General features: G+C 37.6%; 1 protein-coding gene across 1 annotated transcript in view; it reads left to right on the top strand.

Annotated features, from left to right (window-relative positions):
- Window positions 1-3,547: 3,547 nt before the first annotated feature.
- LOC141830634 (exocyst complex component 5-like) overlaps window positions 3,548-20,938 on the top strand; it is a 42,321-nt gene continuing 24,930 nt past the window's right edge. The window contains exons 1-12 of the mRNA XM_074718041.1: window positions 3,548-3,782; window positions 3,853-4,080; window positions 4,169-4,243; window positions 6,261-6,362; window positions 6,515-6,565; window positions 6,660-6,765; window positions 12,836-12,955; window positions 13,061-13,152; window positions 14,484-14,652; window positions 14,733-14,809; window positions 14,913-15,011; window positions 15,178-15,268. Coding sequence (XP_074574142.1) covers window positions 3,720-3,782; window positions 3,853-4,080; window positions 4,169-4,243; window positions 6,261-6,362; window positions 6,515-6,565; window positions 6,660-6,765; window positions 12,836-12,955; window positions 13,061-13,152; window positions 14,484-14,652; window positions 14,733-14,809; window positions 14,913-15,011; window positions 15,178-15,268 — 1,273 coding nt within the window. The 5' untranslated portion in view covers window positions 3,548-3,719. The remainder of the gene's footprint in view (window positions 3,783-3,852; window positions 4,081-4,168; window positions 4,244-6,260; window positions 6,363-6,514; window positions 6,566-6,659; window positions 6,766-12,835; window positions 12,956-13,060; window positions 13,153-14,483; window positions 14,653-14,732; window positions 14,810-14,912; window positions 15,012-15,177; window positions 15,269-20,938) is intronic.

Raw genomic sequence — 20,938 nt, 5'->3', positions numbered from 1 at the left:
GAAATCACTTTTTTAAATTATGAAAACATGTATTTAGTCACATGAGTTGTCATATAACAATGCGACATTAATCAATCAACAGCATTTTTTTTTTCACCATTTGTTTTCATTCACGCTCACATGCCAGAGGATCCAATTGTTGGATATTGGGGCTTTAATGGATCAATACGGTTTTGTGGAAAATCGGAATGCCATCAATTGATGAAAGTCGTAATTGACTTCAAAATCGAAATCTACGTTTCGAGTAGATAGATTTAGATTATTAATTTGCTCAAAACCGATTAATGGTGAATGAGAAATTAATTGTTAACTCGGCCCGAATAACATTAATTATTAATTAATGTTATATATAAGGAAATGCATGGGGAATAGTCCCACATCGAAAATTTTCGATGTATTTTCTTTCCTTATTAATGATGCTGTGTTATTGGAGTTAACACAAAAAGACCAGGTGCTCTCTTATCAGGGGCGAGCAGGTGCTTGCACCTGTGAGCTCGCCACCCGCGCACGTGCGCACGCGCGCACATGCGCACGTGCGCACGCGCGCATGGGCGCACGCGCGCACATGCGCACGTGCGCACGCGCGCACGTGCGCAATGAGCGCTTTGCACTTCGCACGTACGCAGGTGACGTGTCAGGCTTGACTGGACTGCTGACTGGGGTAACGGATGGCAACCGTTGATCAAAGAGGTGTGATGGATCGCATGTGTTGCGATCTGGAGCGTTGGATCGTGAAGAGTCACGATCTGACCGCTGGGATGAGACTTGATCTGAAGCGTTAGATCAAATAGATCAATAGATCCAGATCCGACGGCTGATGACAAGAGGCGAGATTTGAGGGTCACAACTCTTCAGATCTAATGGATGAGATCAAGAGGGCTATATGAAGGCAACCCTCCAGATCGGACGACCCAGATTGATCCTGTCCAAGGGTCACATCCACTCATTCAACCTCTATCACTTAGTATAAATAGATCCCTTTAGATTGAAAATTTCATCTATCAATTGGAGTCCAAAAAGCCTACGAGAAAGTGCGTTGGTCTCGGAATTTGGAGTGCTACTATTCCGAAACGTTCGTCGTTGTATCTTGGGAACGAATTGCTGCTATCCGTTAGCACCGTAACGGAGCAATATTGTTTACGGATATAGTGTTAAACACTAGCCTCGACGATCTATATCAGTTTGCATACTCCCAGAGCTACCGGAGATAACACAAATTTCTAACTTTTTCTCCAAAATAGGCATACATATTATTATAGTAAAATGTAGAACCAATTAAGTCTGTTCCAAGCACTTACTAGTTGAAACCAGTCCCACTAATTAACTACACTCCATTTGGTTTTGTCCAAATGAACTAGATCCAAAAAAAATAGGAAACTAATAGGATGTTATTTCCTTAAATGATTCTGTTAATAAACATTTATTACAAAATATTTGTTTAACTAAACATATGAAGAGTCATCCATGATTAAATAAAACATCATCTTTATAAGCACGATCATATTCAAATTTCAAAGTACCATATGTTAAATATCCAATAAGATTCAATTTGCCTCTAAGAAAAATTAAATGCACCTTAATTTGGATATGCTACAATTATTCTTTTATGGTAGAAATCTGTGTATTTTAATTTTGAATGTTATGATTTACTTCAATATGCAGAAGTACATGAATTTCACAGAACTAGCTAAACCTGTTACTTGTCTTCATTATGGTGATCGCAAGGGCTGCTGCAAATTGGGTGAGTTTATATAACTTAGGATGTGTTTCTTAGGAAGGAAATTCGGAAAGAAATAAGGTGATTTTCCTCCTTGTCCTTTAATGGAAAGATTAGAGTAAAACAAAGGACAGAGAAAATCTTTTGTTAATTTTCTCTTATATTACTTCCATCCAATTAGCTGGAAAACTCATTTTAGCATGGAATGAAGCTCAAATCAAAGATTAAATAAAAGTTTATTTATTTTTGATTGTTGTTTGTTAATCTTTGAAGAATAAAAATGAGTGGATCTTAAGTAGCCTCTTGCTTATGCAACAGACCTAAAATTATCTGCATTCTAAAGTTCACCAAACAATATGATTTTTGTATCATTTCAGGAAGGCATATTTAGAATGAAACCTTTTCCTTCTTTGCAATCTAATCAGCACTACCATGTTAACATTTGATATGCTTTGTGCTTGTTAGTTCAATTGCAAGAGAGGTAGGCTTGCAGAGGTGATGGAGACTACATTGACAAAATACTCGAGAGAAATTTGATCGAAGAGTTTACCATGTTGGAAATAACACTGGTGTAACAAATGTGATAATTATTTGTCTGTTAGCTTCATATTTTGGGTTCCAGAGACAAACTTGTGATTGCTAAAACTAGAAGTTTATCAGACAGCTCTGATGCCCCTGGTAAAACATTGAGAGACTGTTGAGAGTTGTAGTGTTTTTTTTTTCTGTTTGAAGTAGCAAGGAATGGTACTTGTTCATGTATTTGCTTTACAACTTTGTGACCTTTGATCCAGGATTCTATTGTACATTTCTGTTGATGAAGCAAAGTTAGATTTTTTTTTAATGGATTTAGTACCTTTGAGTTCGTTGGCTCTTAGATCATTATACTGTCACAGAATGTTATTTGGAGTTTTTAGTTCAATTAGTTTAATTACTCCAATTATCATAATCATGAAAAGGATGTCTTTTTTTTTATAAAATAGTATTTTTGTTGTAACTATTATATAACGTGTAATAATTACAGAGTAATTATTAAAATATTTTAAAATAAATTAATTTAATTTGATTAAAAAATTTATATTAAAAGAATCTTTATTAATTTGATAAAAATTATTTAAATTTGATCAAAATTACTTTAATATGATTAAATTTATCATAACAATATTATAATAGTTAGGGGTGTCAATTACAGATTAAAATAAAAATATCATAAGAAAATTTAAATTTAAATTTTAAATTTTAAATTTTAACTTATATAACCTAACTAATTCAGAAAAAAATTATTTTTTTATTATTCATCACTTTTATTTTAATTTTTATGTTCTATTAATATATTTTAATTTTTAAAATAAAATTTATTTAATTTAAAAATTTTTAAATCATAAATTTAGATGAATCCGAACACTAATCGGAATTCAATTTAACCTAAAATCCTCAATTCAAATTCAATTTGAATTCGAAAATTTTCAACTTGAATCTCATAATTTTTAAATTGATAGGTATTAATTTTATTGAAGCAGTATTAATTAAATTTAAATAATTTTTATCAAATTAATAAAAAACATTTATATATATAGATTTTTTTGATAAAAAATTAATTTATTTTTATATATTAGAGAGAAATTTTATAACAATGCTAAAATAAGACTATCTCTTAGAAAAATATACTGACTTTTTAATTTTTTTTAAACGGGTGACTTTTAACAATTTGATTTATTTTTATTTTTATTTTAATGGCGGACTAATCAAGTTCGTAGTGTTATTATTTTTATTTATTTTATAAATTCGAAAGAATTAACACAAATCAATTCGTGCCAGCGAAGCAGACAGAGAAAATACCTGGATCCTTCTCCATTGGATCAACCGAAACCAGGCGACGAAGCGACGACGGCCGGCTCGCCGGCGCACGACCTTGGCGCCAAAGAGGACCTCGTCTCGAATCTTCCTGTCACCTCCAATCGAACCCTCGCCCTCGGCCTTCCCGTTTCCGTCTCTATCTCCGTCTATGGCGGCGCCCAAGGCCTCGGCCGCTGCTCTCCCTCTCATCCTTGACGTCGAAGATTTCAAGGTGATCTCCTCCCTGTACGTCCTTAAACGGGGTTGCAGTTGGGTGATCGAGTGTTACCTTGATCTTGCAGGGGGATTTCTCGTTCGATGCGTTGTTTGGTGGTTTGGTGAACGAGCTTCTGCCGTCATTTCAAGACGACGACGCGTATGCCGCGGACAGCACGGGTGCGATGGAAGCGCTGCAGAATGGGACTCTGCGAGGCCCGCATGGTCTGGGTACCCCGATGTTCCCAGCAGTGGAGGAGCTCCTTGCGCTCTTCAAAGATTCGTGCAAGGAGTTGGTGGATCTCCGGCAGCAGGTGGTGTATCTTATGATGTAATAGTTTAATATGCTAGTCCTTGGACTTGTGTGAATGATCTAGAATACATGCGATTTTTTGGTTGAAGATCGACGGGAGACTCCAGAATCTGAAGAACGAAGTTGAGGTCCAAGATGCTAAGCATCGGAAGACGCTTGCGGAGGTTAAGCCAATATATGCTTTTTGTAAACATTTTATGGATATTCGCCTAAGGTTATGTTTTTGAAGATGCTTACCGTTCATATATGTTTGATATTGCTATGGAAGATGAAACTTGAGATATATGTTCACGACCATGGTAACAGGTATCATTTTTGGCATCTTTGATTAGAAATTATAGGTGGATTCAGATAATAGGATTAGGCCGATATAGTCTTTCATATTAGATTTTCATCAGTAGCTAAAAGAGCAAGTTTTGACAGCAATTTATTCTTTTCCTTGTTTCTGACAAAATGATAACATGAGCGTGGCACCTTAGTTAAGTTCTACATGGAAAGTTATGGGTCAACAACAACCAACAACAACCAAGCCTGTGGGGTCGGCTACATGGAAAGTTATGGAAATTTGTGTTGTTAGATCAGTGAACTATTGTTAATTTGCCTTAAGCACTTTGTGCTAATGATTGATCTAAGCAGGTTGTGACGTTATTACATTTTAAAAATGAAGTAATATACCTAGGATGCAATAAGTTTTCTTATGTTTATATTCTGTTCTCCATCTGAGTTAAATCTTAAAACCATTTCTTGTTTTGACGGTTGAGAAGTATAATTGACGGGACCAACATAGAACTCAACACATATAGCTTGCTCCTCTTCAATCTGAAAATGGTGGTCTTTTAATTCCCTGTTTACCACTTCAGGATGAAATAAATAGTTGAATTGCATAGAAGGCTGGATGTGCATGAGTTAAGTAATGTTATATCAATGTCATTAACAGTAGTTAATCATGGCTGAGTTGTGACAACTGGTTTTCTACTAATTCATATATTTCTTCATGTTCTCTTTTGTGTGCCGAAATTGGCTTTTGTGCTTGCCACACCTAGGTCAAAATAACATTAAAACTCAGATATGATGGGGCCAAGTTTGTTTTTTGGTCCACATGACAACATGAAAATTTATCGGCTGAAATTCGTATATCCAAATCTCAGTTATTGGGACTTGAGAGGGAGTCTGATACTTTGATCAGTATGAAGTTCAGAAGGTGATGCTGACAACTTGGGTTTACATATATTATTAGTCTATATGTTTTTGAGGCTACTGCTTATCATATGATTATGATCAGATAGGTTAAATCATTATTTGGTCAATCTTAAAGGTCGTCTTACATGTTTTATTGTCTCTGCAAGCAAGGGAAAAATCTCGGGTTCTCTTCATAAACTGAAATACTGGCAATTGACAATTTCAATGTTGAAAGTGCAACTGATATACATGTGATGTGTAAATTATATTCTCAAGATAAAAAGTTCATGATGCTACCACACTTTAAATCATTTAAGTTTGTTTTGCTGTTCTGAATTTGCCTAGGTATTTAATTCACTTTAAACCACAAGTTTTCTCATGCTACTTGTATCCTCCCTACTTAATACATTTTAAGTAATTCAGAATTCATCAAGGTCTTCTGGATTTCTTATTTATATCTCATTTGCTTTGATAAGTATTGATTGCTGAATCTATTCAACTTTGATCAGTACTGGTTGCTGAATCTATGGAACAACTTTTTTCTCCTGTATCTTGGTACTAATTGTTTATCTTTGTAAACAAGTGTTCTAGATAAAGTATCTATGCCATTGGTTTCCGCTTTTTTATTCCCTATTTGAAGTTTGAACATTCTGTTTTTTTGCTTCTTCTGAATTTCTGTGTAGCTGTGCTTCTAAACCTATTATAGATCCTTCAATACCAAAATATCATTTCACTGTGCTTCTATCTTTCCACTTTTCTTTATCTCCTTAAACTGTTGGAGAATCTAGATCTAACTTGATTTTGATAGGAAAGGTGCATTCAGTTCTGTAACTAAATTATTTTGAGTCTGGACATAGATTATAGTTAAGGGGCATCTAGACCCCTTAACCCCTAGACTAGAGTTCGTCGACTTTTTTTCCTTAAGTAATATTTTATCGTCTAATTTATTCATCAAGAATTGTAGAAAAAACTGACATTTACCTTTTTTATTTATTATTTCAGCTGGAAAAAGGTGTGGATGGCTTACATCAGAGCTTTCAGAGGCTAGACTCCAGAATTTCCAGTGTGGGACAGACTGCTGCTAAAATTGGTGACCATTTGCAGGTAAGTGTTTGTGATGATTGATTAATGAGGAAAATGTTTCTTCTCTTGCAGATTCTGTTGTTCCAAGTCTTTCAAGTCCTGAAACATGCATTGTGCATGTGATCTTGTTTGATAGATTACTGACATTTCTGTTTATTCTGTTTGAGTGATAGAGTGCAGATTCTCAGAGAAAAACTGCTAGTCAAACCATCGAGCTTATCAAGGTAAGCAAGCAATTGAGGTTTCTTTTGCCAATATTCTTCTCTTTCGTTAATCGACTGATTAGTAACCTTGGTTTATTTTCCTAAACTTTTTCAGTACTTGATGGAATTCAACAGCAGCCCTGGTGACCTCATGGAACTTTCACCTTTGTTTTCTGATGATAGTCGTGTTGCTGAGGCTGCTTCCATTGCACAGAAACTGAGTAAGATGTTTTATTTATTTTTGTCTAACTGGTTTCCATCCTTTCAATTTTCAAACTTGTACATCGTTAAATATGATAATGTTCTACAAGTTAAGACTAGATTGTCCATAATTTACACTTCTAATTTTAACAGAACTTAATCAAGGTTGTGGGATTTTTCTATATTCCATACTCATTGCTGGTGATATAGCCTGCTATAGAGCTAATAGGTACAAAGAAAACTTAATGATGATGATGTTGAATAAGATGTATCTAACATCCTGTAGTTTGGTTCAAATGTGTGGTGCTCATAATTTTACATCTTATGGTTTAGGAAGATGATCTATACCATTCATAGAGTAATAACAATGCTAAAATTGTTGTATATTTTGTGATTGGTTTTGTGAGTTAGGACCTAGGCATTCAATAGGGGAATGGATTTTAATGACAATGTCTCTCAAATGCTTGATAGTCCATTTTTGTTTAAATGGTATATCTGAAGTGTGATGGATAAGTGTCTTAGCTGATGGCACGATAAATAGTCTTGTGAATGAGCATATTTTTTACACTTTGAATTGTTAGGATTGTCATGCGTTTAGATGGGGTGGGGGGGGGGGGGGGCATTTTATATGATTCAGAATCCTAAATTCCTACTCCACGACCTATGACTCATTACTCGAAACCACTAATTGAAATAATCCTCCTTTCCTCCCTAGGTTGAGAAACCTCATACGAAGTTAGTTCTTTTTTTAAAAGATTTACAATGGAGTACAAGAGAGAAACTACAAAATAAAAGTAAATATGACCGAGCTACCTCTTCATTGGGGTTAATTGCAATACTTCTAAACAGTAGAACAACTACAATAGGCACACAAAAATGAGTAGTAGACGTGATCAAATGTGTTCTCACATTTGCCTGAAGTGATTTTGCTCGCTATTTAATGAGTGAGTCCACGGACCATCAGTACACTCAATTATCTCAATCACTCAACTATTCCATCAATCTTAGAACCTTATTCACAGTAACGATTTCATAACCATTCGACTCCAACCTGTTATCAATTGATTGAAGTGCCTATAGTCGACTCCATTAGATTAGCCTTCAATCTGTTCTTTTGATGATTGTGCATTCAGTTGACTTCTTCGAATTTCAGTCGATTCCACCAGATAGCTTTGTGATAAATCTTTTGACGACTGTGTCATTAATCAATTGCTTAAATCATCATGACTCACTTGGACAATCTTTTGACTTTTTTCAATCGCCTCTGAGTGCTTTCAGTCAACTTATATCTTCTACGACGAACTTTATCTTGGTTAGAAAAGTCACACGATCACTTTAGGTGGATTTCAAATTCAAATTACAAAATCAATCAACAAGGTAGGGGACTTAGATAGCTTTAGTCGACTTAGGCTAGAATGTACAACTTCTATTCTCAAGCAACAAACCAATAGTTGAACAATGTTAACTTGGCTAATCAGTTGACTAAATACCAATACTAGATGACTGAACTTGCTCGATCTCAAGTTAATTCGTCGACTTCGAGTTCAAGCCTAAGTAAATAAACTTAAACCAAAATGCAAAAATTATAATTCTCTCATGTTTTTCATCTCACATGTCTTCATATTAATTATGCTCCTTCTCTAGAGTCCTCTTTAACAAGCCTCCACCCTTGAAGCTTTTTCCCTTGAGTCTTACTTAATCTCGGTTACTTGAGCCCGCACCTCTTTAAACACATAGATGACCTTTGACATCAGTTAAACCTACTAGGATTTCTACCTCCGATACTTCTCATCTGCCAATATCCAATTGAACGAGTTGACTCTTCTGAGATTTGATAGTGTATTTTTTTTCATTTATCACACATGCCATTCAAAATTTCAATTTTATAATTAACCAAAATCCCTAATTTATACTAAAATAGCATAGTAGAGGATTTGGGTCGTCTCTGTCGTGGAACCAATGATAGGAAGTTTGCCTTAAGACAACAATAACAAAGGGGTTTCTTTTATTATCTAGCCTTATACAATCAACAAGAACCATGACTAACAACAATTGTAGACTTATGATATAGATTTATTCTACCCCATAAGAATCAATGCAGATCAAATCAAGCGTAAAGAAATTACCCAAATAGAGGCATCCAAGAAACATTTATACAACCACTATCAATCTAGAAACAATTTAACTATACAGAAATGAAACTAAGCACCCAACCACGCATACAAACAAATCCAAAATTCTAATGTAATGAAGCTAAAGAAAATGCAATTTTGAACTATCCACTACACATATCCACATTATTACCAACCAAATTCACAATTTAATCCAGAATTAACCAAATTCACAATTTAATCCAAAATTAACCAAATTAACAAAATGAAATCAATCTTAAAAATTCTCCAAATCAAATCCAAAAGATTAACCTGGCCCGGACAAGGAAACTCCTACTCCGGTGATCGATCACACTTCTGTTGGGATGCTCACGCCGACGACTGGAATGGAGCGTTATCTTCCCCGAAGCTGGACCACTCCGGAGAAGACAAATCAGAGAAGCCTGAAGATCAGCCAATCGTCGATTTTCGCTGCCCTAACCTATTGCTGCAAACTATGATGACAGAAGGGACAAATGAAATCGGGAATCGCAATACCTCGGAGCTTCACCAGGGACGGGAGGTGGATGGTAGGAGCCGGTAGGGAAGCCTTCGCGTTTGCAAAGCACGTCGGCGAAGGGCCCAATATGTTGTGCTACGGTGGATTGCGGAAAGGAAAGAAAGCTCACCGAAGCTGGACCACTTTGGTGAAGCTCCTGGAGGACATGGAACCGTCGGCTGCCGACTTGATTCCCGCTGCTCTAACCATGGTGACGGTTCCAAGCGCGGCAGGAGGGGGTGATGGAAGAGCTCACCGAAGTTGGACCACTCCGGCGAAGCTTCTATCGAGGTCGTCGTCGCTCGTATTTCCTTCGAAATGGCCGTCGTCGCTCCTTTGGATTCCCTTGGGAGAATGGGGTTGCGGGAGGATGGAAATCGCGATGAACCCTAACAGCGCAAGCCATCACAAAGTTGACCCGGAGAAGGCTTTTAACCCATTCAACCGCTAGTGAACCGGACCACTGAACCGGTGCGGTTCGGTTCAATTGAATTAGGATGGATTGTTTCTCTTGGGCTTCTTAAATTGAGCTTTGGCTTACTTGGAGATCCTTGCAATTGGGCTTCTCAAACAGGTGTAAGATTAATTCTTCAAGTTTTGATCTTCCTCAAATCTCCAATACTTGGGTTGAACCGGACCACGATTAAACCAAACTCGATGTTCTCCTCCTCAATTTGTTGTTATCATCTTAAATTCCTGCAACACAAAATATATTCAATTAATAGTCATGATATCCATCAAATCTATAGGAATTAAGACGATGACCACAAAAAATCCAAACTAATGAAATACACTAGAAACATAATTTCGGATACAAAAGAGGATAAAAAAATCAAGAGATAACACTCAAATAACATATCCAGAATCCGATTATCACTTCTCATCTGTCAAGATTCATTTAAACTTCCATTTGGCAGGTGTTTATTCCTCTAGGATTTCTTGTGTAACAAGATCCATTTGGACTTCTTTTGCTAAGAGTTTACTCCTTCAACACTTCTCGTCTACATAAATTCACACAAACTTCTTCTTCTAAGAGTTCATTCCTCCAAGACTTCTCATTTTACTAAGAGTTCATTTCTTCATGACTTATTCGAACTGCAATCATAGTTCCCGTCAATATTGCATCTGCACATTTGACACAAGTTAGAATATAGATTGGAGGGGTGAGCCACCGATGCATGATCTTCAAAGTTGGGGGAGCTTCCAATGATCTGGTGAAGAACAAGTTCTGTGAATCTCTACAAAACTCAATGAAAGTTAGAATGAAGGCCAAGGCGGACCTTGACTTAACCACTCCGATGCTCAAATTAGGCCTTCGGGGGCAGAAAAGGAGGAGTCGAGTAGGAAAGTAGTAGAAAGGTTGAAGAATGGTTGATCAGCATACCTCCGCCCATGAGAGTGGGTCTTCTTTTATACATTTCCCTTGTAGGAGGAATGATGCCCATGTTCTCCATGTCTTGATCGATGGGACGTCACGTATGGGTATGGGGGGGTGTCCCATCATAGCACTTTGAGGGTTATATCATCTCATATTCCGTTGGCCCTGCCATCCTACGTTTGCAATGGAGGGTGTCACATCACCATACTCTATAGGTCATGCCATTTCACATTTGATTGCCCATGCTGCCCCACGTTCTTGGTTTTGGAGGCACTCGAGCGTATTAGATTTGAGATCCTAGAGTCAGATATCAGGGGGTTGAGTTGAGGTGGTGGTGAGTTGAGGTGGTTGAGGTCGGTATGGCCGAGCTGAGGTGGTTGAACTGAGGAAGTCAGCATGACCTAGATCTTGACCCCTTCACCCCCTTTGACTTGATTGACAGCTCAACTTGACTTCTGACCGACTTGGGAGTGCCACCCATAGGCTGCTTACCTCGCCATATCATAAAGCACATCTGACTTAAACATTTTGCCAATAGTATTACCAACCAAGGTTCGAAATCTCGAGCCATGTTGGTGTTTTGGTCTTTGACTAGATGATGCGCTTTGATATCGTGCCGGTGTTCTAATATATGGTGTTGGTAGTAAATTGGCGGTAGGAGAAGGAGATGAAGGAAAATAAAAATAACTACATAGTTAACTTTAATGTTTGCTTTCCATCTAGATTGCTACGATTTTGACATTTTCTTGTATGGAGACAAACTATAAAATAAAAATAACAACATCATCTCAATTTTAGTATACCAAGGGGTGTCGAGTGTTGACATGAAATGATAGTCGTCAACATGATTGACACAATGACATACAAGACATTGTCTTGGTGTCATGTGATATCAAGTTTTGGTAATCTATCGGAATAATACATTTCGATCGTGTCGCACGGTATGAGACTTCAAACCATGTTATCAACCACATCTAAACAAATCCAACTCAAGTATAACTACATCAACAGCCTCCTCCTTTAATCAAACCTCTTAGGGACCAATTGTACTAACCATGAATGACCAATATATTCTCGTTTGAATTGCACGGATGGCTCAATAATTCACATTGTGCTTGAATCATATTAGAGAGTCTTATAGGATTTGTTTTGTAAATTCGTTGATTAATTGGAAGTGCTGATGGTTGTTGAAAAGTCTTTTGGGAGTATTACCTCTAAACTGACCTTTTTAGTGATGAAATCAGATTTGTAAGGGAAGATAGATAATGGACTTCTATAATATTATAGATAACATAATAGTGAGCTATTTCTTATTGAGACTACTTGGAGCACTAGGAATAATATAAGGATTTGCAGGCGAACAAATTTCTGATAAATTCCTAATTCTATTGGTTTGAATCAAGCAACAGATTGTACCTAGTTTAGCAAGCAATTTTGACATGATAGTGTTTATCTGATGCCCATGGAATTGAGGTGGTGCCTTCCAACAAAAATAGGTACATAGTGTTTATTTATTAACATGTGAATTGGAGTTTCACTGGCATTGAGCTACCAATGGTGGTCAATTTTCTATCCCTTTTTGTTGTTCACGCTGGGGAAATTTACTTGTATTTTTGTTTCAAACATAAATTAATACAAAAAATTTCAAAGAATAAATGATAGCAAAATCGCAAGAGTACTCAATCTAGGATAATAGCATTTATACAAGTTGTTAAATTCCAATCACAGTGGCTGAACAATAGAGACTTTCTGTGGCAATGTGTTCTAAACTTTCAAGTTATTTAACAGCAAGCTGCTTGTGTTGCTTCCATTGTTTCTTTTCTTCTGCATGATGTATAATCTATGGATCATGCTTCAACATTTAAGATAATGTCTGCTCTCTCCTAGATTCCTAAATGTCCAAGATGGATTGGTTTGACATTGGCATATAGCTAATATGTCTTCGACGTGTCAAAAATTGGGTCCTTGCAGAGTGTATTCAGCTTGATTGATCACTTGGATTTATACACATGCTCAATTGATTATCCATCAACTTATTTATCGTGATGCACTGTTTTCAATAGGATCATTTGCTGAAGAGGATGCTGGAACACATGCAATTAATATGCCATCAGCAGTTGGTGCTGCAAATGCCAGCAGAGGTCTTGAAGTCGCAGTTGCAAATCTTCAAGACTACTGTAATGGTGTGTTTAGAAGCACATTGTTTTCTTATGTTTCTTTGTGATATATTCTTTAATTTTGTTTCCATGTCCTTTATTATTCTTTTGGGATCCTTTTTCCCCTTGTAGAGTTGGAGAATAGATTGTTATCACGGTTTGATGCGGCATCACAACGGAGGGAATTGTCTACAATGGCGGAGTGTGCTAAAATCTTATCTCAGGTACTTAGCTGTTGCTTATGTTTATGTGGCTAACCAAACTGTTTTTTTAACTTGCAAGGAAACAATATTGGTTTTTGTTATGTCTGTATTGTTTTGAATCTGAAAGTTGACTATATCAAACTGATGACAATTGACTTTCACATGCATAGATAGACATCAAGATTGACAGATTGAGCTTCTTTTGGGCTTTAACATGGTACCAGAGCCAGTCTCACGTTTAATGATGTTAAGCTTGAGGGATGATGTTAAATAACTTGTTAAAGTAACAAGGGAAGATAGGAAGTGAGAAGAAGAGAATAAAACACACCCTTTAGTTTCACATTGTTAAGCGAAGGCCTCTTAAGCATGCTTAAATATCAAGAGCTTCTCACCTAAGTGCCTTGGCATTTTAGTAATTGTGCTCCTTTGGGCTTTAACATAGACTTAGTTCATTGTGTGAGATTGCATTAATTTTGCTCTTAGTTTTCATGCTGATTATCACTGTGCATGAGTATGTAGCAAGAAAAATGTTTATTTAGAATTCTGATAAAAATCAGAAATATGTCTTGTACTGTGCTTAGTTATGTGAAACTGGGAAGATATAGTAATGGAATAAGACGCTGAGTGATATCTTGGAGTGGTTATGCCCCCTTAGAAAAAGTTGGTGTACATGAATTCGCTAGTTTGAGTATTCAATTTTTCAGAGATCAAGAGTGGAACCATCTCTTTATTTTTTTTTCAAAAGAGAAATTTAATGCATTTTTGTTCTTATCTTCCTGTTACCTTTAGTGTTGCATCCTTTATATATTCATTTCTGACTGATAACTGTATGGGAAAAACTGTTGTCATGATTTCCACTTTTCTATATAAATTTCTGGCCAATGAATGTATGATAAGAACTGTTTTCATAATTCCCAGTTTTTTAAACAAAACTTTACATATCCTCCAGGAATTGAAATACTTTTGATTAATGTAATGACTACATATGCCATTTGTCCTTTTTCCCTCTTTTATCAGTATATTCAAAGTTTTATATTTCTCATATATATGACTAACCATTTGCTTTCATTTTACCTTTTCTATATTGTTCTTGTATCTCTCATCTGTGTATGTATACATATGATGCTTATTCTATTGCATGTTTATTCTTTTGGTTTCTTTGCTTTCTTGTTTTTAGGTTTACCTAATTTAGAGTGTTTCTTACATATCTTGTCATTATGTGTATGCATATCATGCATATTTTCTGGTTTAACATATATCACTTTTATGCTGAAGTTGACGCTTGTTGTTTTGAAAATGTATCTGTATTTGTTGAGATGACTTTCCTTTTGTGAATCACACTGCTTCTGCAGTTTAACAGGGGAACTAGTGCTATGCAACATTATGTAGCATCAAGACCGATGTTTATTGACGTGGAAGTTATGAACACAGATATCAATTTAGTTCTTGGCGATCAGGGTTTACAAGCTGGTACCAGCAACATTGCACGTGGGCTTTCTACACTATACAAAGAGATTACAGGTTGCAATTGACTTTCTCCAATTATTATGAGATATTTGATCAATAATGTTTTGATTGTTTTTTATTTACTTTCTTTGCAGACACTGTGAGAAAAGAGGCATCAACCATAATGGCTGTCTTCCCATCACCCAATGATGTCATGTCATGTCTTGTGCAGGTGTGCCGATGAATTCAGTGATTCCTCATTAAATTGAAAAAAATATGTAATTTTGAACTTTAAGACAACTAAAGCATGCCCATCTACCTTATATGTGTTTCAGAGGGTTCTAGAGCAAAGAGTAAGTGCAATTCTTGATAGGTTACTGGAAAAGCCTTCACTTCTGAACTTACCTCCTGTCAATCAAGGAGGCCTTCTCCAGGTAAAATGTGCTGATAGATATCATCATTTTACTATCAGTTTGATTTTAGATTAACTAAAAATTTCAGTGAATGATGTCATCATTTTACTATCAGTTAGATTTTAGATTAACTACAAATTTCAGTGACTGATGCTATTTGCTTCTGGTGTTTGAATCAAATCCACAGTATCTTAGAATATTTGCAGTGTCATATGAGAAGACAGAAGAACTTGCTAAAGAGTTACAATCTGTTGGCTGTGGCGATTTGGATGCTCAAGGTATACATACTGCTTTTATATCTTGATATCTTTCTCAAGTTGGTGGCTTCCACCTTCACCAGTCATGCTAGATAAATGAGAGTGCACTATTTGGGATGAGTTGCTAATTGTTGTTTATACTCTTTAATTACTAGTAGTCATAAACAAGGTTTTAGAAACCATTCCATTTTGGTCAGTACAAGCAAAACCTATGTTCATCTTGTGAATCAAAATCCAAATAGCAGTGAGGTCGGCAAGGTATACCACCTGTGCCTATCGAGATGTGCGGAAAGTTTCCTGTATCACTCTTTCTAGGCCTGTATTGATCAAGGCAGAGAGAATCTCTATGGCAATCAGGTTAGAGAAGAAGTTAGTCAGCTCATGTGGAGAAGTAGAAATATCTAAATCTACATTTATGTGAGTGGTAATGGAAATGAGAAAACACACTGGAGTTGGAGGAAGCAGAAAACAAAGCTAATATCAAGCAGAAACAGATGTCTGGAATGATGCACGAAGCATGAGGTTGAAAAGAATTTGGAATTTGATGATAAGAGCAATTGGATTGGCATCTATCATCAATCAAAGGCCGAGTAGTAACAGTTGGAAGTCTACAACGCAGAACAGGGGAGAAGAGCCGAAGTGAAGGTCACAGATTTGAGTTAGGAAGTTATAATCCCGATCATATTGATATATAGATACACTCCTGCACATATATAATTAACATAGATTATCTACTATTCATAAATATAATTAATATATACTACCATATGCACAAACATAATTAGCATTATAAATATGATTATTTAATTGCTTACATAATTAATTATATATTGTAATGTTATATTAATTGTAATTATATGTAAATTATAACTGTATTGAATAATTGTTATTTTATATTATTGTTATGGTATGATGTTTACAGGTATTGTGATTGACTGGCACGTGGATAGCATAGGCTTGATGTATGGTCTGGTAGATGAAGCAATGGAGTCTAACTTGATAGATTAAAGGGGCACAAGTTTAATGTGAAGTTGATGAGGGTAGGGTGATGCAATATTTGAATGAGGGTTATTGCAAGACTCATCCCAAGTCCCAACCATAGTTGCATTAATAATGTCCTCAACCTCAAGTACAGCCTAAGATGATTGATGAAGGGAAAGACAACTCCCACAATAACAAGCTAAGGAATTACAAAAATTTTAAAGCATAATTTTTAAAAACTAGCTGACTTGAGAAAAGGTGCACATCCTATTGAAGCTGTCAATATAGAGGAACTTGAAGATTCAAGGAGATTCCATCACCTTTTGATACTACTACTCAACGTGAAGTTTGAAATGATATATGTAGTAAGGCAATTGATGATGTGATGATCCACTAGGTGATTGTAAACATATGTACCTTTAACTCCAGCACCTAAGCCATAGTGTTAGAAAAAATAATATTATTGATTGATTGATTACAAGGGAGAAGCCCCTATTTATATACAAACATAGGGACTTATTCTAAACGAATTATTCTATAAAAGAATATATTTATTCTAAATATTTTAACACTCCCCCTCAAGCTGGAGAATATAAATCATATGTTCCCAGCTTGTTACATATGTAGTCAATTCGAGGACCTCTCAGTGACTTGGTGAATATATCTGCTAGTTGGTCCTGTGAATTAACAAAACTTGTAGATATTTCACCAGATATGACTTTTTCTCTGACAAAGTGACAGTCGACTTCAATATGTTTTGTCCTCTCATGAAAAACTGGATTCGAGGCGATATGCATAGCCGCTTGATTGTCACATATAAGTGACATTTGTGTAACCTCTCCAAATCTTAGCTCTTGAAGCAACTGTTTGAGCCATATAAGCTCCTGACTGGCTATGGCCATAGCTCGATATTCTGCCTCCGCACTGGATCTTGCCACAACATTTTGCTTTTTGCTTTTCCAAGAAATAAGGTTATCTCCGACAAATATACAAAAACCAGAAGTAGATTTCCTATCAATGGGAGATCCTGCCCAATCTGCATCAGAATACCCTACGACTCGAGTATGTCCTTTGTCTTCATACAAAAGACCCTTTCCTGGAGCACCTTTGATATATCGAATAATGCGAGTCACAGCATCCCAATGTTCCTTGCATGGAGAGTTGAGAAACTGACTTACTACACTTACTGCAAATGAGATATCCGGACGAGTAACAGTAAGATAGCTTAGTCTCCCTACTAATCGCCTGTATCGTTCAGGATCTGGAAGAGGCTCCCCCTGATTTGGCATAAGCTTGATATTAGGATCCATGGGGGTGTCAACTGTCTTTGAGTTTAACATGCATGTTTCTTCTAGAATATCCATTGCATACTTCCTTTGGGATATGATAATCCCATTTTTGGACTGTGCTACTTCTATCCCTAAAAAATATTTGAGTTTGCCGAGATCTTTTGTCTGGAAGTGTTTAAAAAGATGTTGTTTCACCTGTGAAATCCCGAGATGATCACTACCTGTGATAACAATATCATCGACATAAACTACTAAGTAGATGCAACCAGTAGATGAGTGTCGATAAAAAACAGAATGGTCAGCTTCACTCCGAGTCATGCCAAATTGTTGAATTACAGTACTAAATCTACCAAACCATGCTCTGGGAGACTGTTTGAGGCCATATAAAGATTTCCGCAGTCGACATACAAGACCAGAAGACTCCCCCTGAGCAACAAAACACGGAGGTTGCTCCATATAGACTTCTTCGAGCAGGTCACCATGTAAGAAAGCATTTTTGATGTCCAACTGATAAAGAGGCCAATGTCGAATCGCAGCAATGGACAGGAATAGGCGCACAGAAGACATCTTGGCAACAGGAGAAAAAGTGTCCCCATAATCCAATCCGAAGATCTGAGTATAACCTTTAGCAACGAGGCGAGCCTTAAGCCGGTCAACCTTTCCGTCTGGACCAACTTTCACCGTATACACCCATCGACAACCGACAACTGACTTCCCTGATGGTAGAGGAACGAGATCCCAAGTCCCACTGCTCTGCAAGGCACACATTTCATCGAGCATAGCCTGTTTCCATCCTGGATGGGCAAAGGCATCACCTGCAGTCTTCGGAAGAGAAACAGACGACAAGGAGGAAAGACAAGCAAAATAGGAAGGAGAAACACGATGATAACTCAAAGAAACATAATGAGGAGAAGGATTACGAGTGGAACGCATACCTTTCCGAAGTGCAATGGGAATATCAGTCTCAGGAGATGAGACCGGAGGACGAGGTGAAAGACTTGGCTCCAAAGATGTGTCCATGGCAGTATCAGTGGTGGTCGGCGGCAAAGCAGGACGAGGACGACGCTGATAAACCTGCAATGGAGGAGATGTCCTCGGAGGCGACAGAGACTCCTCCGGAGGATAAAAGATAGCCATTGGTGCAGACGTAGAAGGAGAAAACTCAGACGGAGATCCGTTAGGCCCAAAAAATGGAACCGAATCAAAGAATGTGACATCAGCAGAGATGAAGTACCGACGGAGAGTAGGAGAATAACACTTGTACCCTTTCTGAGACCGTGGGTACCCAAGAAAGACACACTTATGAGACCGGGGAGAGAGTTTGTCAATGCCAGGATCGAGAGCATGAGTAAAGCATATAGAACCAAAGACCTTAGGTGGTAAAGGGTGAAGAGACTGATGAGGATAAAGAATATGATGAGGTATTTGACCTTGTAGAGTGGAGGAAGGCATGCGATTGATGAGATAACACGCAGTAAGTACAGCGTCACCCCAAAACTGAAGAGGAACATGAGAATGGAGAAGAAGAGTCCGGGTGGTCTCAAGAAGATGGCGATTCTTGCGTTCAGCAACTCCATTTTGTTGAGGGGTATGAGGACAAGATGTCCGATGCAATACACCATGAGATGCCAAGAAGGTCTGAAATGAAGTAGATAGATACTCACGTGCATTATCACTCTGTAAGGTTCGAAGAGAAATACCAAATTGAGTTTTGATTTCATAGAAGAAAGATTTAAAAATAGAAAACAACTCCGAACGATCCTTCATCAGATATAACCAAGTACAACGAGAAAAATCATCTATAAAGGTAACAAAGTATCGTGACCCCAATGTAGAAGAAACACGACTCGGACCCCAAACATCGGAATGAACCAAAGAAAAAGGTGACGTAGCCCGACTCACAGTGCGAGGAGAAAAAGAACTACGAATATGCTTTCCTAATTGACATGATTCACAAGATAAAGAATCTAAGTGAGAAAGACCAGGATGTAATTGTTTCAACTTATCAAGACCTGGATGTCCCAACTGAGCATGAATAAGAAGGGGAGATGCTGCCGCCGAACCAACAAGAGAGGATTGTTGAAGTCGATATAGGCCATGAGACTCATATCCGAAGCCAATCATCTTCCCCGTACTCCGGTCCTGCAAGGAAACAGAAGATTTTGTAAACGAGATGACACAATCAAGAGACTGAGTAAGCTGACTAATTGATAATAAATTAAAGGGAGCACCGGGAACATAAAGAACATTATGAATAGAGAGAGATGGAGAAGGATGAACAGTACCGACACCCTGAGACTGAATTTGAGAACCATTTGCCATGGTGACAAAGGGTAAATAACCAGAAGTAGAGAGAGAAGAAAAAAGTAATCTATTACCAGTGATATGATCGGTGGCTCCGGAATCAAGAACCCAAGAACTCGAAGAGCGAGATATGCCAGCAAAGGAATTACCAGTGAGTGCAACGGCAACAGGGGAATCAGAAGTTTTTCGATCCTCATACCATTTCAGAAAGTCGTCATAGGAAGGCGGTGGGGTCAGATCTGGTGGTTCTTTGCCACCCTTACGAGAGATATCCGACTTTGAAGCATTGGAGGTGGCCATGAAAAGAAACGGTGTCCTGGTCGCTTCACAAGCGCGCGGGTGAAGAAGACTCGAGCCAGCTGCTGTCGCGAGCGGGAGGGATCGCGCGTTGCTTCTCCTTCTGCGCGTCACACGGTTGCTGCGGAAGGCAATGAAGGAGCGGCTGTTCTCCCTCGTCACGCGCGATTAGGTGGCGTCGCCGTGAAAGCAGAAGGCGTCGGGGTTGGAGGTGTCGCGGTGAAGGCAGGCGACGTTGTCGCCCGTGGCGGTCGGCAATCACAGGCATGGCAGGCGATAGAGGCGTCGCGAGCGCAGAACAAAAGAGACGGTGCTGCTGTGGGAAGTGGCGGATCGCGGCTGGGAGAAAGCGGCTACTGTCGCTGTTTCCTCGTGCCTAAAGGCGAGAGGAAAGATGAGACCCGGTTCCTCTGCTCACGGGAGACGCACGCGAGGAAGGCGCGTGACGGCGGTGAACAGAGAGAAGAAAGAGATAAATCGTGGTGTTTAGGCGGATAAACCTAAACCTAACCCTAAGGCTCTGATACCATGTTAGAAAAAAATAATATTATTGATTGATTGATTACAAGGGATAAGCCCCTATTTATATACAAACATAGGGATTTATTCTAAACGAATTATTCTATAAAAGAATATATTTATTCTAAATATTCTAACACATATATTATAATTGTCTATATATATATATATATATATTGCGCCTTACGCCTCATGAATCCCTCACCATTCCTAGTTAGGCTCTCAATCTTGACAATCAAAGTTGTAATTATGTAGACAAACTCTCAATTGTCAACTGTGATATATTAATTGACTATTCAAA

Source organism: Curcuma longa, chromosome 6, assembly GCF_044706935.1.
Source record: "Curcuma longa cultivar G26 ecotype Majalengka, Jawa Barat chromosome 6, ITB_CL_G26_1.1, whole genome shotgun sequence".
NCBI lineage: Eukaryota > Viridiplantae > Streptophyta > Magnoliopsida > Zingiberales > Zingiberaceae > Curcuma > Curcuma longa.
Note: the sequence above shows the minus strand (reverse complement) of the source record. Positions and strands in the feature narration are given on the sequence as shown.